This window comes from Capricornis sumatraensis, chromosome 4, assembly GCF_032405125.1.
Source record: "Capricornis sumatraensis isolate serow.1 chromosome 4, serow.2, whole genome shotgun sequence".
Lineage (NCBI taxonomy): Eukaryota > Metazoa > Chordata > Mammalia > Artiodactyla > Bovidae > Capricornis > Capricornis sumatraensis.
In genome coordinates, this window is record NC_091072.1 from 92,819,804 (window position 1) to 92,846,687 (window position 26,884).

General features: G+C 38.7%; 1 protein-coding gene across 3 annotated transcripts in view; it reads right to left on the reverse strand.

Moving 5' to 3' along the window:
* MSRB3 (methionine sulfoxide reductase B3) overlaps nucleotides 1-26,884 on the reverse strand; it is a 183,619-nt gene that overhangs the window by 75,925 nt on the left and 80,810 nt on the right. For all 3 annotated transcript variants that reach the window (XM_068970061.1, XM_068970063.1, XM_068970062.1), the window contains exon 5: nucleotides 2,433-2,461. In XM_068970061.1, coding sequence (XP_068826162.1) covers nucleotides 2,433-2,461 — 29 coding nt within the window. The remainder of the gene's footprint in view (nucleotides 1-2,432; nucleotides 2,462-26,884) is intronic.

Genomic DNA, 26,884 nt, shown 5'->3' on the forward strand with positions numbered 1-26,884 from the left:
TTTTTCACCATGTTCTGACAATGAAAACTTTCCTTCCTTCTGAATCTCACTCTACAGCCTGAAACTCATTTATACAAACTGCAAATATGCAGTAAGCTGCATAAGTTGGGTCCTTTACTTGAAGGACCCAAATAAACTGTATACACACACACACATATATATATATTTTTTTACTTTGAAATTCTTTCCTTTATGGCTAGTCATTGACCACACTATTTATTTTTTTAAGAGCTTTTTTTTTCTTAGTAAGATCAGCATCTTTCATTTAAAAATCTTACTTTGTCAGGAACACTGTTACAGTTGTATACAACATTAAACAGAGCTAGTTTACTTTCTGTATTTGATGAACAATAGAGAACCTGAACCTATTAAAGTCATATATTTAATTGTTCCAACATGCTACCTTATTCTAACCAAGATTCGCATGCTATAGAATGCCAAAGAATACATTTCTAGCTTTCTTTGTCATGATTCCTTCTTTTGATATTAAGCTAAAAGAATTTATAAGAAAAAAGAATTACCTGATTCTTAACTTGAAACCATCTGAATTCTTTCCATGACATATTTAGATTCAAAATTAAAAGAAAAAAATAAACATTTAATCATAGTCTCTGTAAGATTTTTCAGAGCACAAAACTTTGGAGCTTTCAGAGACAGGCAGATGTTGTCCATGAAAGATGTTTAAAAAAAATTAAGACTTAGAAAAAATAAGAATCATGAACAAAATCTTTGGTCACAAGAGTGAAAGATGTGTGCCTGTACAGATGTTATAACTATTTTCATGATAAATACTAACCTTCACTACAGGAATTTAGCAGCACACTTTAATTTGGATTTGAAAATTTAACATAAATTTTCTAACTTTGACAATAGCTGCCTAATATTTCAGTTTTATACACTATTTCCAGGTTTTGCCTTCAAAATGAACCTAGTGGACTTTTTCATTTTTAAAAGTTATATTCCAGATCCTGTAGGCTAAAACCAGTTTTTGACTTGATTTTTAAGGGATTTGACCACAATAAAGGGGAATTTTAGTAAATATTTGATGGCTGATTGGCAATGATAAAAAGACAGGCAGTTTTATATAAAAATTAATACTCACTTTTTTCCATTTCTCTTTTATTGTATTTGAATATTTAAACTATTTTGAAATGACAAAGACTTTTTACCCTATTTTGAATATTTTACCCTATTTTACTCCTATTAATCAATTTTTTAAAAAAAGTCAAAAGAATGGATACAATGCTATCATGCCTTTAGTCTCCACATCATCCACACTGTAAATCAGAAATGTTTACCTTCTATTATCACTGTCACATGTGACTCAGAAGCCTAAGTGCACACAGAATGGAAAGATTTCTGATACCGCAGTTCTTAAATTGGGTGAAAGTGTTAACTCAAACGTACAGATGTCATATTTAAAGGGTTTCACATCAAGTTGAAGAAATTCATTAAGCTATACAATAAAAGATACAGTTTTTGAAGAAGAAAAACATATCAGCTCCTTAACATCACTATCAAAAAGTACAGTCCTTGGTTCCTTTGTGAACATAACAAACAAAAACTTTTTTTTAAGTTAAAACATAGTGGAACTTAAACCAGAGTAAGAATGTTACTTTTAAATTCAATGAGTTATATATATTTTCTGCAAATTATTTTCTTCTGGAATTGAAAATTAATGTTTATTTATCTATAATACTTCAATAAGAGGCATAATTCCTTTGTACTGAACATGAGGTAATTTTTGTCCTTTAATTGTAAACACCATCAGAAACTCTGGAGCATGGAAATCTCAGCTAGTGACATGAGGACACAGTCAAATGTAAGGATTATATAGCTATATTCATGCTTAATGAGAAGAAAACATCCAATAAGGCAGATATGCCACTGTTTGTGAGAATGTAAATTTTGTCTTGACAGAGCCAAAACAATGGCTTAAGGTGACCTTCATTTTCCATCACCCATCTCCCTGGCAAAACAAATTTTAAAAAATGAATAAGTCATAGACAAATTTCTATTTCTATTGGCTAAAACCCTTTACAGTTTGCTGGATTAAATGTATCTATTACCCATTTATGATGACAAGTCACTTGCAGAGAACCTTCAAATTATTCAGGATTTTTGTCCACTGAGAGAATAACATTCTGTTTTTAGCAATGAGTATCTATGACCTTCATCTTTGCTTTTAAAATGAAACTCTGCAGATATAGAGCCTTTAGTACTTATTTCAGAACCATCGAGAATCCCAAAGTGAACATCTTAATAACATCATTCCAAACAGTCAATAGTCCTGCCTTGAGGTGGGGTTCATGTTTTGAAAAGAGACTGCCTAGTCTGTTTAAAATCAAAATGGTTCTTGATCTGATGAATTACTCCTCAGAGAATAACGTAAATAAAATATACTCAGAATAACATTATTAATATAAACATACCTGAACCGGAGTCAAATTTGGTTTCTGACCTGCAAAGGGAAAGAAATTTTTTACAATATAAAAATCACATTAAACAGTAACTTAAGAGGGGGGAAAGATGTAATAGTAACAGATTTCAGTACATTGGTCAAAAAGTAAGACAGCTTTTTAAAATGCAAATTCATATTTATTTTAACCATTTTAAGTGCATGTATAATCTTAGGTCCTCTAAACATCTATATATCCATAGAGATGGCACAGTATGGAAAAGATATTAACTTTTCAGCATTTTTTTGAGACAGAAAGAGAATAAATTTTGTAAAACAAACAAACAAAAAAGGCAGCCAATCTTTACAGATTAACTTTTCAGTAATATATAAGGCAACTTAAAAAACCCTCAAATTTTAAATTATCCTTTTTACTTATTATTAAAGATTTTCAATTATTCAAAATCAAGTAATTTTTCACTAAGTTCTTCACAGAGTAAATGAACCTAGTAACCCCATACATTTAATAAGAAGGAGAAAAAAGAATCTGAGCCCTTGTGGGAACATGATGTTTCAGATATAGGTTAATACTGGTTGTAAATTCAGAAGCCTTTGAAGCTCTCAGTCTGGCTGTGGGAAAACTTCTGTTGGGTAATTATTCTCAAGATGCTGCTGATGTGCTGTCAAGCAGAATTAACCCTATGACTAGGCCTATCTACACAAGCTACTATAAGACAGCATTGTCTATATCTAGCTCTCAAACCAATTAGTGGGCATGCTCCAGTTGGATTTATATCACACATTAACAATCAATAGTATATATGTTCACAGCTGCCACAGCAAGATACAAGAACCGACCAGCAGGAGTCCTGTTAAAGGATGTTACATTGACAGAGAAGTTTTTTTTTTTTTTTTCCTGGGGAAATGTAGTTAACTAAGTGGGAAAGGAGATTTCTTTGAAATTACGCCAGGGTACCAAAGCACTTTTGGAAGCGGTGGCTTTCTTTACCTAAATTAGCTTCAAGAAAAGTCATCAAAGGAGGAAGGGGGGAAAGGATAAGCAAGAAACAGGTTCCTTTGACATAAAAATTCGTTCTCAAGTATTCCCAAATAAAGTTTCAGCTGAGGCTTCAACAAAGTCAAAAACCATAAACACAAAAAAATGATTATCACAACCATGGTTATCAACAGCCACCGCTGTAATCCAGGCTCGTATCTGTCTCAAACGCTGGCCCCACTATAGTCCTCAGCTCGATCCTTTTCTCGGGTGTCCCTGATTCCTGTTTCAGGTGCAAACCTACTTTTACTTTTTGTCCTCTCCTCTTCTGGAAAGCCTAGCGTCATGCCCACTTCTTTGTTTCCCACATCTCTGGGCATAGCTCTAAATGGCAACACTCACCACACATTGCCCTGCTGGTCTCCTTGCCTGTCTTCTCCACTACACTATGCCTTACTAGAGTCCTCAGCCACAGCATCAGCCTAGTGCCTGGTGCGCATGCCTATAACGGGAAATGTCTATAAGTCAAATGTCTATAAAGGGAAATCCCTGCCTCCCCATGCATCCTGTATAAGAGGTGCTCCTCCTGCTAACATTACCTACACTCATGTCCGAAAGGGCACTCTGTCATCTCCCCTGAAACCAGGCTAGAGCAATTGCTCCTTCTTCCTGTTAAATCTTCAATATCTGAGCTTCCCCAGGTTCCTCCTCCCTTATGTATAGAAGAGCTCCAGAATTAACTTAAAACCCTCCTTCAAACCTGTGTCATACTCTTGTTATCCCTTTTTCTTCCTGGCTTTACAAGCGAGTATACTGGGAGGATAGATTCTAACCTATACTGCACATCTTCCTTTCCTGACCTCCCAACATAGTCACTCTGTGAACCACGAGGATCTGTCCTTGCTAAGTTTTCTCAATGGCTTCCTAATACCAAACCCAACAGCCCTGTTACAGTCCCCACTTTACTAAGGCTCTCTCCCAGTAAAATCCTGCCTGAACATTGTGCTGTGACCTCAAATGCCACATGTACTAAACTGAATTCATTTTCTTTTCCCACAAATATAATTCTCCTGCTATATTTCCTATCCTTTTGAGTCAGAAATGATGACGCTATTCTAGTTTTCTTCTGCACCCCCAATATCTAACTAGTCACCCAAACCTGTTGATTCTACTACCTTCTCCCTCCTCTCTATCCTCATTCTTACCACCTCTAGGCCTATTTAGGGCTTCCCTGGTGGCTCAGCAGGTAGAGAATCTACCTGCCATGCGGGAGACCAGAGTTTGATCCCTGGGTCAGGAAGATCCCCTGGAGAAGAGAAAAGCAACCCACTCCAGTATTCTTGCCTGAAGAATTCCATGGACAGAGGAGTTTTGCCAGCTACAGTCCATGGGGTTGCAAACAGTCAGACTGAGCAACTAACACTTTGGCTCAATCATCTCATCTAATCAGCTGCCAGATGTTTTCCAAACATTAATCTGATCACATTATCACCAACACCCAACAACTGAGCAGAGTTTTTCCAAACTTAAATCACAAGTTGACCCATGAGTGGATTATACAACTAATTTAGTGGATTATGACTAGTATTTTTTTTTAGTGAGGTAGAACAGAGACGGATGCATCCCATATTGAGAGCATGTGCAGTTTTGTGTAACTTTTAGGTAGAAGTGCATGCATTTGTGTGTGTGTGTGTTTTCATGCATATGCATACTAGCCAGTTACTAGCCTTACAAATGAGCAAAAAACATCTGCTCTGGTCTTCCTCTGGCTGCACTCTCCTCTCCACCAGGCAAGGAGTCTCTTATTTCCCTGGAAGCTCCAAGTACCAATGTCCTCAGCATTTTCGGCCCAAATGGCCCTGAGCTGACTTCCTCAGCCTATGTGGATCTTTTACAGATCAGCTTGTGCTGCTACTGTGTGTGTATCTCCAGCCCAAGCAGTGGGCAAAGGCTGTTCCTTGAAGGAAGGAGCTTGAACCTGAGGGCAGAAGGAAGGGGAAACAAAGAGGGCAGGGCAAAATGCTTTTCCTATTCTTCCACATTCCTGCTCAGAGAATTCTTCATTCAAACCCTCCTGTGAGAGTCGGGAGCTGGGAGGACCAAGAAGCCAGGGGTTGCCCCTTAGGCCAGACTGTCACAGTCTTGATGGCCTTGGAACTGGGGGCCTGACTGGTGGGAACAGGGAATGGAGAGTGGGGAGGAGTACAGACCCTGTGGCTGAAGTGAAAGAGTCTCTCCCTCAATGAAGAAGAAAAGAAAGGTGTTTCTCTTAACGGATCCCATAACCATTGGAAGAGAAGACTGAGGGAAGCTTCTCCTCCCCTCCCACTTGGCCTGGTTACCATTACCTCTGCATTTCCCCAGGCTGAATAACCGTCTTTTGCTGGACGACAAGTTTATTTAAAATCTGCCCTATCCTAGGGCTGCCCTGACAGTCCAGTGGTTAAAAATCCGCACTTCCATTGCTGAGACAAAGGTTCAATCCCTGGTTAGGGAACTAAGATCCTGTATGCCCCACAGCTATAAAATAAATTAAAAAAAAATAAACAATAAAATAAAATTTGCACTTTTTTCAATTACCTGATATCAGTGATTCTACACACTGTTTTCACTGTTTTTGTTACAAGGTTTATCTGTCAAGGTAGGTTAGCAAACTTTTCTAACAGTTTATTGCCTTGACTTATAACTTTTAAATAATTAGCTGTATTGTATCCCCATTTGTCCTCCTGCCCAGGCCCTGCATATGTTGGGGCCAGGACTAGTAATGAGCCATCATGTAGAAAAGTATGTCTTACAATGGGTCACAGACAAAAACATTAAGGACACCAAGTTCACCCTCCTCTGTATGGGGTATAAGGGGCCTACCATGATCTGGTTCTCCTGTCCCACCTGTAATCCTGCCTCAAATCCACCTCTAAACTGTAGCCTTCACTCTCACTGAATCCAACAATTGCCACATTATTTCACAGCCTCCATCCAGTATCCTCAGTTTAGAATACCTTTCCTCCAGTTCACTGCTGACAAATGTTTACTCCACAGACTCGCCTCAGTCCTGGCAGCAGCCTGCCTACCCCCGTCTCCCCCTAGAGTTTCTTGCTTACCTTCAGTAACTCCATAGTTTGGGTCCTGGCACAGCAAACTGCCTCCCGCCCCTGCTGCACCCCTGCTATGTGGCACTGACACTAAGCCCAGCAGGGTCTCTTCATGTCCCCAGCACTGAGCACAGCACCTGGTATCTAACAGTTATTAAATAGGTGTAGCAGGGGACTTCTCTGGTTGTCCAGTGGCTAGGACTCCATACTTCCATTGCGGGGACACTGGTTTGATCCCTGGTCAGGGAACTAAGATCTGCTGTGCCAAAAAAAAAAAAAAAAAAAATTCTTGAACTGAATAAAAATGAAAATATAACATATCAACTTTAAAAATTATATGGGAAAAGTGACAATTTTTTAAATGGGTAGCAGGAATTAACACTTGAACAAATGAATCTGTAAATTAACAGAGGGCCAAAAACAAGATATAGTAACCAAAAACTCTATAAAATGCCTCATTTGCCATATGAAAAATCATGTCAGAAACTGTTATTCCCCAGACCATTTTATCTCCTTCAGAGAAATCTGGTCAACATGCAAAAAATACACATGATGTACAGAGAAACATTTTCAAAAACTAATTAATGATTTAAGTATCAGCTTAAAAAAATACTTTCAGAATTCTCAGGCACAGTACTGCACCTTCAAAAAGCCACAATTGGGACTTCCCTGGTGGTCCAGTGGCTAAGACTTGAACTCCCAATGCAGTGGGCCTGGATTCAATCCCTGGTCAGAGAACTAGATCCCACATTCCCAAACTTAAGATTCCGAGTTCCATAACTAAGACCTGACACAGCCAAATAAATAAACAAAAATAAATATTAAAAAAATCCAAAACTATTCTAATAATAATTAAAGTATGATAATAAAAGTGAACACTATCAGTTTTAGGGTTAGAGAAAACTGGTTCTATGGTATAAGTTAATTTAATTTCTATTGAATTTTACATATACACATACACACACAGAGAAACAAAGCACTCCTCTATCATACTATGGACTCTGATCACCTCTACTCATAAATCCTCTTTAAGAAAGTAAACAAAATATAAATTGTGACATTGTACAGGAGATAGGGATCAAGACCATCCCCAAGAAAAAGAAATGCAAAAAAACAAAATGGCTGTCTGAGGAGGCCTTACAAAGAGCTACAAAAAGAAGAGAAGTGAAAGGCAAAAGAAAAAAGGAAAGATATACCCATTTCCATGCAGAGTTCCAAAGAATAGCAAGGAGAGATAAGAAAGACTTCCTCAGTGCTCAGTGCAAAGAAATAGAGGAAAACAATAGAATGGGAAAGACTAGAGATCTCTTCAAGAAAACTAGAGACACCAAGAGAGCATTTCATGCAAAGATGGGCACAATAAGGGACAGAAATGGTATGGACCTAACAGAAGCAGAAGATATAAAGAAGAGGTGGCAAGAATACACAGAAGAACTATACAAAAAAGATCTTCATGACCCAGATAATCACGATGGTGTGATCATTCAGCTAGAGCCAGACATCCTGGAATGTGAAGTCAAGTGGGCCTTAGGAAGCATCACTACAAACAAAGCTAGTCGAGGTGATGGAATTCCAGTTGAGCTATTTTAAATCCTAAAAGATGATGCTGTGAAAGTGCTGCACTCAATATGCCAGCAAATTTGGAAAACTTGGTAGTGGTCACAGGACTGGAAAAGGTCCATTTCATTCCAATCCCAAAGAAAGGCAATGCCAAAGAATGATCAAACTACCACACAATTGCACTCATCTCACATGCTAGTAAAAAATGCTCAAAATTCCCCAAGCCAGGCTTCAATAGTACGTGAACTGTGAACTTCCAGATGTTCAGTCTGGTTTTTGAAAAGGTAGAGGAACCAAAGATCAAACTGCCAACATCCATTGGATCATTGAAAAAGCAAGAGAGTTCCAGAAAAACATCTATTTCTGCTTTATTGACTATGCCAAAGCCTTTGACTGTGTGGATCACAACAAACCATGGAAAATTCTTCAAGAGATGGGAATACCAGAACACCTGACTTGTCTCTTGAGAAATCTGTATGCAGGTCAGGAAGCAACAGTTAGAACTAGACATGGAACAACAGACTGGTTCCAAATCGGGAAAGGAATACATCAAGGCTGTATATTGTCACCCTGCTTATTTAACTTATATGCAGAGTATATCATGGGGAACACTGGACTGGATGAAGCACAAGCTGGAATCAAAATTGCTGGGAGAAATATCAATAACCTCAGATACACAGATGACACCACCCATATGGCAGAAAGTGAAGAACGTAAGAGCCTCTTGATGAAAGTGAAAGAGGAAAGTGAAAATGTTGGCTTTAAACACAACATTCAGAAAACTAAGATCATGGCATCTGGTCTCATCATTTCATGGCAAACAGATGGGGAAACAGTGGGAACAGTGACAGACTTTATTTTCTTGGGCTCCAAAATCACTGCAGCTGGTGACTGCAGCCATGAAATTAAAAGATGCTTACTCCTTGGAAGAAAAGTTATGACCAACCTAGACAGCATATTAAAAAGCAGAGACATTGTTTTGCCAAGAAAGGTCTGTCTAGTCAAAGTTATGTTTTTTCCAGTGGTCATGTATGGATGTAAGAGTTGGACTATAAAGAAAGCTGAGTGCCGAAGAATTGATGCTTTTGACTGAGGTGTTGGAGAAGACTCTTGAGAGTCCCTTGGACTGCAAGGAGATCCAACCAGTCTATCCTAAAGGAAACCAGTCCTGAATATTCATTGGAAGGACAGATGCTGAAGCTGAAACTCCAATACTTTGGTCACCTCATACAAAGAACTGACTCATTTAAAAAACCCTGATGCTGGGAAAGATTGAAGGTGGGAGGAGAAGGGGACAACAGCGAATGAGATGGTTGGATGGCATCACTGACTCAATGGACATGAATCTGAGTAAACTCCAGGAGTTGGTGATGGCCAGGGAGGCCTGGCATGCTACAGTCCAAGGGGTTGCAAAGAGTCAGACACGACTGAGTGACTGAACTGACTGACTGACTGAAAATATAGATAGGAACATAGAAATGGCAAGTGTGAAAAAAGAACTCACATAATAACATACAATACAGGAAAGACAAAGAGGGGTGTTCATTCATTCATTCCAAACACATTCCTTATGTGCTTATTTTCATTCATATACTATGCTGGATGGTAGGAATACTAACATGGATAAAGTAAGGTTGTATGAGGTATAAGATACATGAATATAATTGTGTCTCCACAGAGACACATTTCACTCCTTGATTATATACTTACATCTAAGCTCAAAGCTATTCAACCAGTTCTTTTGGCAACTGCAGAAAGACGATGAATATAGCCCCAACGTTGCTATCATCCAGTATCCATTCTCCCCTTTATTATTTTGGAAATAGAATCTCTGAGTTTTAGATGGGCACATGGCTGCGGAGGTAAGACAATATTTCTTCACTATTTCCCACTTCTCTTATAGCTAGTTTTGATCATGGAACTAAGTTCGTGTCAAAAGGATGCAAGGAGAAGCATTATGAGTTAAGCCATTGAAGCAGAATTCTGCACTTCTTCCCACTGGCAGGAGCATCAGTTGTTTCCTGGAGCTAAAGCAGCCATTCCTAGATCATGAGAGGGAAGCAGATAGTGGAGCACCGGCCTTTGGCTGATGGTACACACACACTAGCAGCACCATATCAATCCCAAATGGTTACCATGTTTAAGCCATTATTATTTTGGAGTCTTGTCAGAGCAGCTGTAATAGTATCACACTAAAAAAAAAAAAAAGGCTTAAACTAAAACTTTTGAATTTTTAAACCTAAAATGTTTTTATGAATTTTAAAACCATAAAAGGCAGATGCTAGGAAAATTTAAGTATCATTATTATTTTTTAAATAATTAAAATATACAACATATGCATTCTTTTTGATAATAAAGTTGTAGATTTTCAAAAGAAGGCAGTTTTAGTCATAGATTAGAGCTCTATAGTCCTGAACAAGTTTATAAAACTACTGTTCTCTGTTTATAGGAAATAACCCAGTATCTGGGCTTCCCTGGTGGCTCATTGTTAAAGAATGTGCCTGTAATGCAGGAGATGCAGGAGACGCTAGTTTGATCCCTGGGTCAGGAAAATCCCCTGGAGGAGGGCATGGTAACCCACTCCAAGGCAATATACTCTTGCCTGGAGAATCCCAAGGACAGAGGAGCCAGGCAGGCTACAGTCCACAGGGTCGCAAAGAGTCGGACACAAGTGAAGCGACTGAGCGCACACAACCCAGAATCTATGAAAGCTCTATGTGTATTGAAGTCAGGTTATTTTATTATTTCAAAATTTTTACTGTCTCTTATGAGGAATCCATGAAAATCTCCACTGATTTCTTGCTTACTTTCGATTGTATTGAAAAAATGTAAATAGGACTTATGTTAAGCATGAACTGCAAGTTAATGAAGTCAATGTTTCAAAAGGTTTCAGACAACATGTAGAAGAATGAGAATGCTGTTCATATTATTTTTAACGGGTGTAAACTAAAGATTGTAGCTGCAAAAAGTTATTAGAGGGAAGGGGTAGGAGGGGCAGACTGATTTTTGCCTGTGTATTATATAAGGCAACTCCATACCAAGGATTTTCCAGGACAGTCCAAGTCTAATAACCTATCCTGTTGTCCCTCATAAAATATAGACATCAGAAATTCCAATGTTTCAGGAACCTACATATAAGGCTAAGAATTTCTTCCTACCCCTACAAGTAATTCAAAGGCTTTCCTCAGACCAGAGGCTAGTAATAATTGCAGTGAATATTTATGCTTCTCTTTCAGTTACATAAACACAGTATGCTTCCTCTCCTTGGAAAGCTCTCTCTTCCTCCCCCTCACCCACTCCAGTATCTCTTAACCCCTCCACCTACTTAACTCCTAAAACTTTCTCCATTATTAGCTTAATTATCAGTTCTTTGAAGACAAGGGGCCAGACTATATTAAATCCCTAGAGTTTCTACTTTTATAGCACCAGTCACTTCTTTGCACTCATCAGAGTTGTAATTCATTCTACCTTTGTTCATGGAGTTATTCAATCACACTAAAAGAGTTCAATAATTGTGGCAGACATGACCCGTTATGTATGTAATCGCCAGTTGCCCTCTTCTCTAACAACAGAATAGAAGTTCTTGAAGGGTGCTAAAAATGTGACCACCTCAGGACTGAATCATTATTAGGCTTAGCCAACTGTGGCAATTCTAAACTCCTTCTGTCAGTGACTGGTTCAAGGACAGGTGTGGAGGCCAGCTCTGAGCAGTGACAGGTACAGGGAAGCCTGCGCAGGATACTTCTTGGTTAGGTTTTCCCTCATGAAAAGGACTGGGGTGATTTAGGGAGAAAGCCCTTTACCTACACTCTCACTGTTTCCTGCCTTTGAAGTTATTATGTGAGGATATGACACTTAGAACTGATGTAGCAACCTTGTAACCAGGAGGAAAAGACCAAGAAAACTGTAGAAATGCCAAGCCAGAACTCTGATGTTACTCCGATTTCAAAACAGTCTTCCTCTAGAGTTCCTGCTGAGTTAGAAAGCCAAGTCTGGCATTGTGAGGCCATTTTTGTGTGGGTATTTCTGTTACTTTTAACCCAACATATTCTAACTGATATTGCTACCATAGCAGTACTAGGTCATGAACTATCTACTTACTGTGTTTAAAACTTAGGCCTCTATGTTATATTTTGATATATTTTGTTATATTTTGATAACAATGATGCTATAAAACACAAAAGACTGATAATATGCAGAAAGAAAACAAAATGAACTTAAATGTTTAAAGACATGTTAGCTACCACAACTGAAAACAAAGAGATAAAAATAAAGGTGCCCATTAACTACATGCCTAATTTATTCACTAAAAAAATAAATAAATTAAAAAACCAGAAATTTAGAAATGAAACTGATAATCATGAGCAGAAGAGCAAGATAGTTCCTCCTATGTTGTTGTTAGATCTCTGACATGAGCCTGTTACTGAGAATGCTCAGGCTGAGTGCAGCTACAATTCTTCCTCATTTATCACTCTCACTGAGCACTGTAATTACTGCAGACAACACAGCTGTATAAATTCCTGCTCCCTATGACACAGTTCTGCTTCCACTGGTACTGTTTTTGTTCCTCATCTTAACCGGATCTTAGCATTTTCACTGGGATCACTGCCACCTTGTTAATAAGGAGACTTTATACAGCAGTAATATAGTCTATGAAGTGCTTAATACTGAGGTAATGATAATGGAAAAGGTAGGCAATGGAGACAGACAGATCAGAGCCCAGTTCCAGGTCTTCCATTTTCTATCCTATGTGATTTTAGAGAAGTTCATCACACTCTATATCTTGCTTTCACTAACTACAGAATAGCAGCAATGTATCTATACTTTAAAAAGTTTTGTATACGTTACATGGGGCTACCCTGGTGTCTTAGACAGTAAATAATCTGCCTGCAGATTCTGGAGGCAGGATACCTGGGTTTTATCCCTGGGTCTGGAAGATCCCCTGGAGAAGGGAATGGCTACCCACTCCAGTATTCTCGCCTGCAGAATTCCATGGACAGAGGAGCCTGGTGGGCTACAGTCCATGGGGTCACAAAGAGTTGGACATGACTAAGCAACTAACACATACATAGGTTAAATGATAGGATACTATAAAGTGCCTAGGTCAGGTCCTAGCATGTATGAAAACCTGAATAAAGGGCAGCAGTAAGGGGACTTTCCTGATGGTACAGTGGATAAGAATCTGCCTGCCAGTGTAGGCAGATCGAACACGAGTTCAATCCCTGGACCAGGAAGATCCCCCGTGCTTTGGAGCAACTAAGCCCGTGAGCCACAACTACTGAGCCTGCACTGTGGAGCCTGCGTACTGCAACTATTGAAGTCTGTGCACTCAGAGCCCATGCTCCGCAACAAGAGAAGCCAGCACAGTGAGAAGACCAGGCACCGCAACAGAGAGCAGCCCCCACTGCTAGAGGAAGCCCATGCCCAGCAACAAAGACCCAGCAGAGCAAAAATAAAGTGAATGAAAATTTTAAAACAGAAGTCTAAATTTAAAACTTAAAAAATGGTAGCAATAGTATTAAAGTTTGTGGCTACAAGTACCAATAGCAGTATTTTAACAAGGGAAAACTAAATACTATACTATAAAAAGAAAGAATGCACTATGCTGATAGATGGGCTTCCCCGGTGGCTCAGCAGTAAAGAATCTGCCTGCAATGCAGTTGCCACAGGAGACAAGGGTTCGATCCCTGGGTTGGGAAAATCCCTTGGAGAAGGGATAGGCTCCCCATTCCAATATTCATGGGTTTCCCTAGTGGCTCAGACAGTAAAGAATCTTCCTGCAACGCAGGAGACCTGTGATTGATCCCTGGGTTGGGAAGACCCCTGGAGGAGGGCATGGCAACCCACTCCAGTATTCTTGCCTGAGAATCCCATGGACAGAAGAGCTAATGGGCTACAGTCCATACGGTTGCAAAGAGTCGGACACAACTAAAGCGACACAGTAGCACACACGTACTAGATATCTTACTTGGGATTTTAATATGAGTGCCAAAACCGTGTAGAAAAAATGAGAGAACAGCAATAAAATAACTGAAGAAACTGGAAATATTTAAGAGGGAAGACTAATGGAAAATAATATAAGTGACTTAATTATACAATATAGAAATCTTGTGTGTGTGTGTGTGTGTGTGTGTGTGTGTTTGCTCAGTCACTCAATCATGTTCAACTCTTTGCAGTCCCATGGAGACTACAGCCTGCCAGGCTCCTCTGTCCATGGAATTTTCCATTAGCTGGGAATAAAGATGGGTTGCCATTTCCTACTCCAAGTGATCTTCCTGACCCAGGGATCAAATCCGCATCTCTTGCATCTCCTGCACTGGCAGATGGGTTCTTTACCACTAGCACCACCTAGGAAGCCCTACAGAAATCTTGAGCGCATGCATGCTAAGTCGCTTCAGTTGTGTCCGACTCTTGGCGATCTTATGGACCATAGCCTGCCAGGCCCCTCTGTCCATGGGATCCTCCAGGCAAGAATACTGGAATGGGTTGCCATGCCCTTCTCCAGGAGATCTTCCCGACCCACCAATCGAACCTAAAATTGAATCTTTTGCATCTCCTGCACTGGCAGGTGTCTTCTTTACCACTAGCACCACCTGGGAAGCCCTATAGAAATCTTATTTGTCCTTAAAACACAAATAAACCATTCCCTAACTAAAAAAGCTGCACAGTGCACTTGAGAGCATACTGGAATACGAATCAGTATTGGATGCTAGTTCGATGCTAGTTCAGCAACCACAAGGTCATTTAACTTATGAGCTGTATATTTTTTATTAGTAAAATGAGACATTTGAAATGAATCAATGCTGCTCCACACAAACTATCCCATGGAGAGGTAAGCTATCTAAATTTTTCTGCAGTTTCCAAGAATGAAAAAGAAAAGAAAAGGAGAGTAGAGAGCGTGGAGGAAAAGTGAATATGAGATGATAAAAATTTACCTCTGTAGAACTTGAACATGCAGATGAATAAGACTGAAAAAACAATTGTTAAGGTCATTTTGGCTCCCCAGGTACTATAATTTTCTCTAGGCCATATTGATAACTGCCTTATTTGAATTTCAATATCATTTCCTGTCTGTATGATTTATAGTACTTAATCATTTAAAATAATCTGTTTCTTGTATATATTTACATCTGTAGAGAGAACAAAGCTTTTAACATAAAGATCCTTTAGCTATTGAGAATAAATTCAAAACACTTAAAGTAATAATCAGGGTTAAAGAGAATAGAATATACTTTCACATTAGAAGCAGAATTGTGTCCTCCCAAATTTCATCTGTTGAAGTTTTAAACCCTAGTAATTCAGAATGTGACCAAATTTGGAAATAGGGCTTTTAAATAATTGAGTTAAAATGAAGTCATTCAAGTGGGCCCTAATCCAGTATGACTGGTGCTCTTATGAGAAAAGGAAATTAGGACACAGACACACACGCGCAGGCAAGGCCATGTGAAGACAGCCATCCACAGGTCAAAGAGAGAGACTGCAAAGGACACCAGCCCTTCCGACACCCGGGTCTCAGACTTCTGGCCTCCAGGACAGTGAGACAATACACTTCTGTTGTTTAAACCACCATCTGTGGTACTTTGTTACGGCAACACTAGCCAACTTCGGTGTGGATCACAATAAACTGTGGAAAATTCTGAAAGAGATGGGAATACCAGACCACCTGACCTGCCTCTTGAGAAACCTATATGCAGGTCAGGAAGCAACAGTTAGAACTGGATATGGAACAACAGACTGGTTCCAAATAGGAAAAGGAGTACGTCAAGGCTGTATATTGTCACCCTGCTTATTTAACTTCTATGCAGAGTACATCATAAGAAATGCTGGTCTGGAAGAAGCACAAGCCGGAATCAAGATTGCCGGGAGAAATAACCATAACCTCAGATATGCAGATGACACCACCCTTATGGCAGAAAGTGAAGAGGAACTAAAAAGCCTCTTGATGAAAGTGAAAGAGGAGAGTGAAAAAGTTGGCTTAAAGCTCAACATTCAGAAAACGAAGATCATGGCATCTGGTCCCATCACTTCATGGCAAATAGATGGGGAAACAGTGGAAACAGTGTCAGACTCTATTTTTTGGGGCTCCAAAATCACTGTGGATGGTGATTGAAGCCATGAAATTAAAAGACGCTTACTCCTTGGAAGAAAAGTTATGACCAACCTAGATAGCATATTCAAAAGCAGAGACATTACTTTGCCAAAAAAGGTCCGTCTAGTCAAGGCTATGGTTTTTCCAGTGGTCATGTATGGATGTGAGAGTTGGACTGTGAAGAAGGCTGAGCACCGAAGAATTGATGCTTTTGAACTGTGGTGTTGGAGAAGACTCCTGAGGGTCCCTTGGACTGTAAGGAGATCCAACCAGTCCATTCTGAAGGAGATCAACCCTGGGATTTCTTTGGAAGGACTGATGCTAAAGGTGAAACTCCAGTACCTTGGCCACCTCATGTGAAGAGTTGACTCATTGGAAAAGACTCTGATGCTGGGAGGGATTGGGGGCAGGAGGAGAAGGGGACGACAGAGGATGAGATGGCTGGATGGCATCACCGACTCAATGGACATGAGTTTGAGTGAACTCTGGGAGTTGGTGACGGACAGGGAGGCCTGACATGCTGAGATTCATGGAGCTGCAAAGAGTCGGACATGACTGAACAACTGAACAGAACCAAACTGAAGCCAACTTCTACATCCCATTTCTTCTTCTGTCAGCCATTTAGCAACCTGAGATTTCCAATAAAAGCCCCAAACCTAGAAATTAGCTGGAAATAAAAATGTCTACAGATTTTATACACTTTAACCCATTTCAGGTACAAAATATATTTGATTTACATATTCTTCCTTAGTATTTTTAACCATTTTCTGCCAAAGTGTTTTATTGCATTGTGATCATTGGGCAGCTGCTTCTTCACATGAGCAGAGACCACCAGTAAGCACAGCAGAAGATGATAATCAATGGGCTCTTTGTCTTTTTATGTCACTGTGGGAGGATGATTCCAGTGGTTCTGCTTGGTCCTTTGACACTGACACTGTATACATACTTGTCATATGCTCTCTGGAGCATGAGGTAGACTTGGAGGGGGTAGTAAAGTTTATGGCTCTACATCAGTTTTACATATAATATTTGTTCTCTTATTTTCCCTAGAAATTTTCTTTTCTGTCCTAGGTTGTAATGAGAAAAAGAATGACAGAATTTTGTGGCTAGCAGATTAGTGATAGACACAATAATTGACAGATCCTAAAATTTTAGAGAGACAACAAGAGAAATTCAAATAAGAGCAATCCATGGTTGACTTGTATAGACTCTAGACATATCAATGGCCTCTGAGAAGGTCAACTGCAGATGATGAAAAAAAGAGGATCAACCTCTACACTTTACAGAATTCTATAGGAGTTCCTTAAAGGGACAAGCTATATAGTTCATTAGAACCTACCTGTATTGTTGTTTTATAATAGCTTTAGTTATTAAAAACATTTTAAAATTTGAGTAATATTAAGTGATAGCTACAAGTCATAAAATAATCATTTAATTTTCTGTTTAGAAAGACATGAGTATTATTATTATATATAATTCTGTTTAGTAAGACATGTGAGTATAATAATTATATATAATTATTTGATAGAATTATATTTTAAAAATCACTAGTTAATAATCTCAGGTTTAAAATAGATGTTTTAGTTGTCTAAGCAATAAGTTAATCCAAAGCCCTTCATTTCTTAGATATCACTGTACGCAAACAGAAGAAGCAACACAAAATTGGAAGAGAAAAACCTAAATTAAGAATAAAGAGATCATGGAGAAAAAGATCTGATTTCCAATCTTAAGTTTACTCCTTGTTTCTACAAAATTCTGAAATAAGTCATTAAGATTTAAAAAGTCAGTTATGTTTTCCATTTGTAAAGACAGTATCTGATACTCACCTATTGAGTGTGAGATCACCTACAAGGATGTATTATACAACACAAGGAATATAACAAATATGCTGTAATAACTGCAAATAAAGTATAACCTTTAAAAATTGTATAAATTTTTAAAGTAATAATACCTGCAACTCCATACAGTTCTTTAGAACAAAATTAATAATGTATGAAGCACAGGAAAATATTATAGGAATGAATTTTCCTTGAGAATTTTAGGATTACACAATTCAGTAATTAAGCTGAGTATAGGAACTAATCTTCATTAAGAATCTTAAATTCATCCATCATTTCACTTTAAAAAATTTAGCATTTCTAGTTGGAGAAATTAAAACTCAAGGAAAACTTTCAAGGGGAAAATGGATGATAAAACCATTGATCCTTTTTTCCATTCATCCACTAAACATATTTATTGAGCACTGACCATGTACAGGTATTGGTCTAGGCGCTGGGATACAGCAGAGACGAAGAGAGACAAAGTTCTTGCTCTCATAGTGCTCATATTCTGGTAAATAGAGTCAGATAGCAAACAACTACACAAGTTAGATGATTTTTCATAGAGGCCGAAATAAAGTGTCTTCTGCAGTAAAATCTAGTGGGTGTGGGGTAGAGTTTAGGGGTGAGGTTGGGGGGAACTATTTTAAATAAAGTGGTCAGACCTAGAGACTGTTATACTGCATGAAATAAGTCAGACAGAGAAGAAATTTCAAATGATATTCCTTATATGTGGAATCTAAAAAGAAATGATACAGGTGAACTTACTTACAAAGCAGAAAGGGACTCACGGACTTAGAGAACAAACGTGATTGCCAGGGATGGGGAAAGATGAGGGGAAGGGATTGTTGGAGAGTTTGGGATGGACATGAACACACTGCTATATTTAAAATGGATAACCAGCAAGGTCCTACTCTATTATACAAGGAACTCTGCTTAGTATTATGTGGCAGCCTGGATGGGAGAGGAGTTTAGGGGAGAATGGATACATGTATATGTATGGCTGAATTCCTTCACTGTTCACCTGAAACTATCACAACATTGTTAATAGGCTATACCCCAATACAAAATAAAAAGCTTTTTTAAAAAGAAAGTAAAGTAATAAATAAAGTGGTCATAGATATGCTTTAGAAGGATAGGACATTTCTGCTGACACCTAAAGAACAACAAAGAGCCCACAAACAATGAAGGTGCAAAATGGAATCTTTAATAGAGATTCCAAAGGGAAGGGCCAATGCAAAAACCAAGCTTGGCATGAAGAAGAAGAAGGAGAAGGAGGGGGAGAAAAAGAGGAATGGGAGAAGAAGACTGTATCTAGAAAGAAGTGAATAAAAGCGAGAACAACAAGAGAGGAAATCAGAGTAGATGAGAGCCAGGTCACAACTTTAAAAGCCATTATAAGAAACTGTGATTTTTGAAGAAACAATGATAAATCTTCTGCAGTTTAAAAGAACAAATTAAAATCTGATTTAAATTATTTAAATCCTCACCCTGCTATGTGAGGGCTTTCCTGGTAGCTCAGCTGGTAAAGAATCCATGTGCAATGCAGGAGACCCCAGTTCAATCCCTGGGTCAGGAAGATCCCCTGGAGAAGGGATAGGCTACCCACTCCAGTATTCTCGGGCTTCTCTGGTGGCTCAGATGGTGAAGAATCCTCCTTTACCTCCTTTATCGAACCCGGGAGACCTGGGTTCAATCCTGGCTTGGGAAGATCCCCTGGAGGAGGGCATGGCCACTCATTCCAGTATTCTTGCCTTGAGAATCCCATGGACAGAGGAGCCTGGCGGGCTACAGTCCATGGGGTTGGAAAGAGTTGGACACGACTGAGCGACTAAGCACACCTATGTGAAGAATTAATGACAAGGGAAAAACAACCAAAGCAGAGAATCCACCTAGCACCCAGATCTTGGTTTTTAATACCATTCTCTAATAAAAGGAACTAGGACCCCTTGGAGAAATGGCTGATTCTATGACTGGGGCAGAAAATGTATAAGATAAGCCAGGAACCTCAAGTAGTGCCAAAGAGGAAGGAAGGGCTCGAAAATAAACAAGCAAAGAAACAAAAAGCCCTACATTAATGGAGATATTTAAAAGGGATATAGAAGCCATCTGAAAGGCTCCCAATAGCCAAAATTGGAACAAAAGTGAGCAACAAAATAACCCAAAGTATAAAATAAATATCCATGAGTCTATATTGATATAAACAAGTGATTAAAAAATTAGAAAAAAAAAAGGCACAAATCTCACTTGTAGGAAAATTCCAAATAATTTACCCATCAAGATGGGAAGCATAACTCTCTACTCTTTAACTGTGAGCTGTGCATAATGTCTTCCTTCCAAAGGGGACAATATGAGAAGGGGGAAAAAAGAGTAACTTCACATGGGGAGAAAACCCCATAAATACTCCTCAGCCAAGTGACCAAGTTCAGTATAAAAAAAACAGTGTCATGTTGACAGTATGCACCCTTGAAATGAGGTGATAAAACTCTCTCTTCACCTCTGTGATCTTTCCCTAAACCCATAACTTCCATATAATCATTAGAAATGGAGACAGGAATGGCAACCTATTCCAGTATTCTTGCCTGTAGAATTCCATGGACAGAGGAGTCTGGTGGGCTACAGTTCATGGGATCGCAAAGTGCTGGACATGACTGAGTGACTAACACAACAACACAATCATTAGGAAAACGTAAGAAAAACAAATCCTAACAGAGAGGCAGTCTACAAAAGACCTGACCAATAGTCCTTAAAATTATAAAAGTCACCATATGACCCAGCAATCCCACTACTGGACATATACCCCGAGAAAACCACAATTCTAAAAGACACGTGTACTCCAGTGTTCACTGCAGCACTATTTACAATAGCTAGGACATGGAAGCAACCTAGATGTTCATTAAAAGGTGAATGCATAAGGAAGATGTGGCATAACTATACAATAGAGTATTGCTCAGCCATAAAAAGTATAAATTTGAGGCAGTTGTAGTGAGGTGGATGAACCTAGAGCCTGAATGTACAGAGTGAAGTGAGAAAGAGAGAAACAAATATCAGCTATTAATGCATATATATATGGAATCTAGAAAAACAGTACTGATGAATCTATTTGCAGGGAAGGAATGGAGGTACCCCATGGAGGAAGGAGAGGGTAGAACAAATTCAGAAAATAGCATTGACATATGTACACTATCGTATAAAATAGATAGCTAGTGGGAAGCTGCTACATAACAGACAGCCCAGCTTGGCACTCTGGGATGATCTAGAGGGCTGGGAAGAAGTCGGAGAGGGAGGCTCAAGAGGAAGGAGATATATATAATTATAACTTACTCACATTGTTGTATGGGAGAAACCAACACAACAATGTAAAACAATGATCTTCCAATGTAAAAAAGTATAAATCCTGCAAAAAATGAATAAATAAAAATAAAATTTTCAAGGTCATCAAAAATAAGGAAAGTCTGAGAAACTATCAGAGTAAAAGGAAGCCTAAGGAGACCTGATAACGAAGTGTTATGTAGTACCTTGATAGGATCCTGAAACAGACAAAGAACATAAGGGGTAAAATAAAGAAATCTGAATAAAATTAGTTAATAAAAATATATCAATATTAGTTCATATATTATAACAAGCATACTAAACAAATGTAAGATATCCATAGAGGAAACTGAATAAGGAAGTACATGGGAACTCCATACAATCTCCTCAATTTTTCTGCAAATCTAAAACTGTTCAAAAATAAAGTCTATTAAGAAAAAAAAAAGCAAAGAGACCATCACATTAATTTAGGTCAAAGATTATAAAGATGATGATGAAGCAGTGGATATGGTGAGGGGTCAGATTCAGAACATATTTTGAAAGTGCACAGCACAAAATATGTCGATAGTTTAGATATGGCGGTGAGGAAAAGAGGAATCAGGAATGACTCTTGGGTTTTTTTGCTCAAGTATGTATGGATGTGAGAGTTGGACTATAAGGAAAGCTGAGCACCAAAGAATTGATGCTTTTGAATGGTGGTGTTGAGAAGACTCTTGAGAGTCCCTTGGACTGTAAGGAAATCCAACTAGTCCATCCTAAAGAAAATCAGTCCTGAGTGTTCATTAGAAGGACTGATGTTGAAGCTGAAACTCCAATACTTTGGCCACCTGACACGAAGAACTGATTCATTTGAAAAGACCCTGATGCTGGGAAAGATTGGGAGCAGGAGGAGACGGGGACAACAGAAGATGAGATGGTTGGATGGCATCACCAACTCAATGGACATGAGTTTGGGTAAACTCTGGGAGTTGGTGATAGACAGAGAGGCCTGGCGTGCTGCAGTTCATGGGGTCTCAAAGAGTCGGACATGACTGAGCGACTGAACTGAACTGATCTGGATAATGAATAGTAACTTTACTTAGCAAATAGGGGGAAATGAAAGAAAAATAGATTGTGCTGCTTCTGAGTCATTTTGCTACCTCAATTTTTTGCTGATTAATTCCTGATTTATTCTTGTGAGCTGGTTGAATCACTAAGAAACTTTCAAGCTGTATGGTCCTATATGGGATCTCAAATTAGTATAAATTTTTAATATTTTTAAATCTCAAAGATACTACAAGAATGCTTTATAATAGAAAAGTATATAACTGCCTTAAAAAGAGATGATGCAAAATGTTTCTTGACCTAATTTTGAGACAAAAATTCATATTAAATCGCCAGTTCCCTAAGTCCACATCAGTGAGTCTAGAAAATGTATGATTATATCAAACTTTTAAAAAGCACAGGTTAATCTGGAAATCTATACTCTCAAATTCTCCAGATGATTGTGACAACCAATGACCTGGATGGCATAAAATAAAGAAAAAGTTTTCCTATTTAAAATAATAAAGCATCCCAAGTTCCTAATCATGTAGAATTGTTTCTATTAGTAATTTCCAAAATAAGTTTTTGCCCAATAAGGAAGTAAAAAAAATCCCCATCACATTGCGTAAACTCCCACCTTCCACAGATTGTTGTGCATCACTTTATAAAGTTATCTGTGAAGCACTGAACTAAGTGAAGCACTGAAGTACATGCCAAACAAGTAAGAGATTTGTCAGAAAAGATCTAATCCCAGAGCAAAAAATGACACATTACCCACTTTCTTGGTGAACTTCTTAAAAACATTCGATTTCAAAGCTATTGTTTCTGGCCAGATGAATCAAATGATAAAACTTTAGATTGTATGGTTTACTCAGACTAGCCTAGCAAATCACCTAGAAAGATTAAACACTAAAAAGATGTGTCTTGTGTGGTCAGTAAATTTACATTCCATTAAACCCCCCAAGCAAAAATAATACGAAAGACAAAAATTCAATATCAAGAAGCTTTTCTTTGAGTCTGGAAACCATGAACTGAAGTTTGCTAGAAGATCTGAATTTTCATTCAGTCATAGTCAAGAGTATTTATGGAGTGCTCACTATGTGCAAAGCACTCTATTTGAAGGAAGAGGTCTCATTTAAAGTTGCCATAATTCAGCCCATAAAGCCCTTTACAGCTAAAGATCAACAGTTGGAACCTCAAGCAGGAGCAAGTGCGTAGCTGGTTCATAGTGAAGGATGCAAGTGTAATTTCGTCAGTGCTGCTCAGTTTAAGTTGAATGGGCCTTTGCAGTTTGTGTAAATTCCACTTTCTGGGTGGTCTTCCAGAGCAATCTCAAAGAGGGCACACCACAGAGGTACTGGAGTTAATTTATGCTTATGTAGACTATGAGTCATGCAACAGCCATTAACACTATATACTTAAGTGAGTACATAGAAGTAAAATGTGCAAATCTCCAGCAGCATAAGGCCAACTATCCTTAGGGCAAAAAAATAATTGCAACTGGAATGACCACTAAAAAACAAATCTAGACACGAACGAACAAAAGTATAGTTTGTTCCAAGTACAATGCAAGATAATAAAGACAGAAATAGCAGAAGGAATCTTAGATTACAGCCAGCTAATCCATGATCATGAAATAAAGGAATAATAAGTCAACGTCTGTTTTGATGTTGACTCTCCCTTCCTTTGTCCACTCACTGGTGGTGGCGCAATGCAGTAAGTGTTCAAAGAGTGGAAACAACAGCAACAGTAATAAGAGCTGCCGTGAGTGGAACTCTAACTCCACAGCAGGCATAGTTAACACTTACATTCAAGCAAAGAACCTAGCTACTCCCAAAAATTGAACATTAAAAACGTATCTCATAGATGGATATTAACCTAAAAATTTTAATTTTACCTCTTGCCCAGAAATAGAAGGAGAAAAGTTAATCTTTCCTAAAGTTTATTCTACCTGTTCTTTAAATCTCTTTCCCTTGTTTCTAATAGCTTAAATAGATACCACTTTACAACTTTCTTCAATTTATTTAAAAAAAAAAAATTCCCTTGTTTGTTTTCCATCCATTCACAAGGGATTGGCCTCAAATTCCTATTTTAACTATAATGATACAGCTATGATGACTGTGTTTTGAGGGATTATTCCAACTTCAAAAATTTTGCTATATCTCCACTTCAGCTTGTTGTTTGAAAACACCAGATTGTATCCTAAAATCTTCACAATCTTCTTTTCACTACCAGCTCTACCAAACTTATTTTCTAACATCACCAAACCCCAAGGGCACTCTACTCAATACTCTGCAATGGCCTACATGGGAAAAGAATCTTTAAAAACAGAGTGGATATTGGTGTATTATTGGATATAACCGATTCACTTTGCTGTATACCTGAAACTAACACACCAATAATTTTTTTTAATTGCCAAACCCAATGACTGATTCTTATTCTTCTGAGTCTCAGCATTACTTCACAGTCTAGTACATGTCTCCTATAATATCTATATATCCAACTTTGGCCTGCATACTAAACTTAAACATCTTCTTTTCTACTTTGGCATTTCCCTATGTGTGTTATCAGTAATGTTGGCTTCACTGTAAGTTTCTCAATTAAGAAAAGATTTTGTGGTGAGAAATTTTCAAAAAACACTACATACAACATTCTGCTCCTAAAGCTCGACAATGAACATGAGTGAATTGGTCACTCCTTGATTTTTATGATAAAGCAACCATTTGACTCATTTTCACTCAGTGGTTTCCAATAAGCAATCTTGTTTCATTCGTCAAAAGAACTCTTTTTAAAATTTTTTTCATGGAACACATATTAACATATCGTGGAGCTCCTATAATGTAGGAATAGTATTCTGATTAAACAGATACTCTGTAGAACATACTTTGGGGAATACTGATGCACCTGAAATTATAGATTAAAACCTGAAATCCATCAAGCTTCCAAACGGCATTCATCATCTTTCTTCCCAAGCCATGTGTTAAACATCAAATTAATCTTTAGTAACAGCTAAAGACTTTCACCAATCTCATAATTCAGACAGTTGATAAATCTTTTCAGCTCTTACTGTCTGTTGTCTGTAGTGTATTTTCCCTCCCTTACATCATCCTATTGATGTCACTCTAAGGCAAATCTTTTACCAAGCGTAAGAATTTGAGAAGAGCTTTAAAAAAAAAATAATCCAGGCTCCATCGCAAACTTGTTAAATCAGAATTTTGAGGGAAGAGGCTTGGAATCTGTGTTTTTAATGGACAGCCAGATTTGCAAACTGCTAAAGTAGACCATGGGTTTCCCTGGTAGCTCTGCTGGTAAAGAATTAGCCTGCAATGCAGGAGACTTGGGTTCTATTTCCATCCCTGGGTCAGGAAGATCTCCTGGAGAAGGGAATGGCAACCCACTCCAGTATTCTTGCCTGGAAAACTCCATGGACAGAGGAACCTGATGGGCTATCATCCATGGGGTTGCAAAGAGTCAGGCATGACAGAGCAACTAACAAAAACACACACACAAAGTAGACCATGGGCTTCCCAGATAGCACTAGTGGTAAAGAATCTGCCTGCCAATGCAGGAGACTTAAGAGACATGGGTTCAATCCCTGTGTTGGGAATATCCCCTGGAGGAGGGCAAGGCAACTCACTCCAGTATTCTTGCCTGGAGGACCCCATGGACAGAGGAGCCTGGTGGGCTACAGTCCATACGGTCACAAAGAGTAAGATATGACTAAAGTGACTTAGAATGTACATGCATGCAAAGTAGACCAAGAAGTTTCCATGACTCTTCCCCTCTACCTAAACTAAGCATTTTTCAGTTCTCTCCCCTCATCTCTTCAAGTGACATGATTTGAGTCTCCTCCGCCCTTATGGCAGAGAGTGAAGAGAAACTAAAGCCTCTTGATGAAAGTGAAAGAGGAGAGTGAAAAAGTTGGCTTAAAGCTTGACATTCAAAAAACGAAGATAATGGCATCTGGTCCCATCACTTCATGGCAAATAGATGGGGAAACAGTGGAAACAGTGGCAGACTATTTTTTTGGGCTCCAAAATCACTGCAGATGGTGATTGAAGCCATGAAGTTAAAAGACGCTTACTCCTTGGAAGAAAAGTTATGACCAACCTAGATAGCATATTCAAAAGCAGAGACATCACTTTGCCAACAAAGGTCCATCTAGTCAAGGCTATGGTTTTTCCAGTGGTCTTGTATGGATGTGAGAGTTGGACTGTGAAGAAAGCTGAGCACCGAAGAATTGATGCTTTTGAACTGTGGTGTTAGAGAAGATTCCTGAGAGTCCCTTGGACTGCAAGGAGATCCAACCAGTCCATTCTAAAGGAGATCAGTCCTGGGTGTTCTTTGGAAGGAATGACGCTAAAGCTGAAACTCCAGTACTTTGGCCACCTCATGCGAAGAGTTGACTCATTGGAAAAGACTCTGATGCTGGGAGGGGTTGGGGGCAGGGGGAAAAGGGGACGACAGAGGATGAGATGGCTGGATGGCATCACCGACTCGATGGACATAGAGTTTGAGTGAACTCCGGGAGTTGGTGCCGGACAGGGAGGCCTGGTGTGCTGTGATTCATGGGGTCGCAAAGAGTTGGACATGACT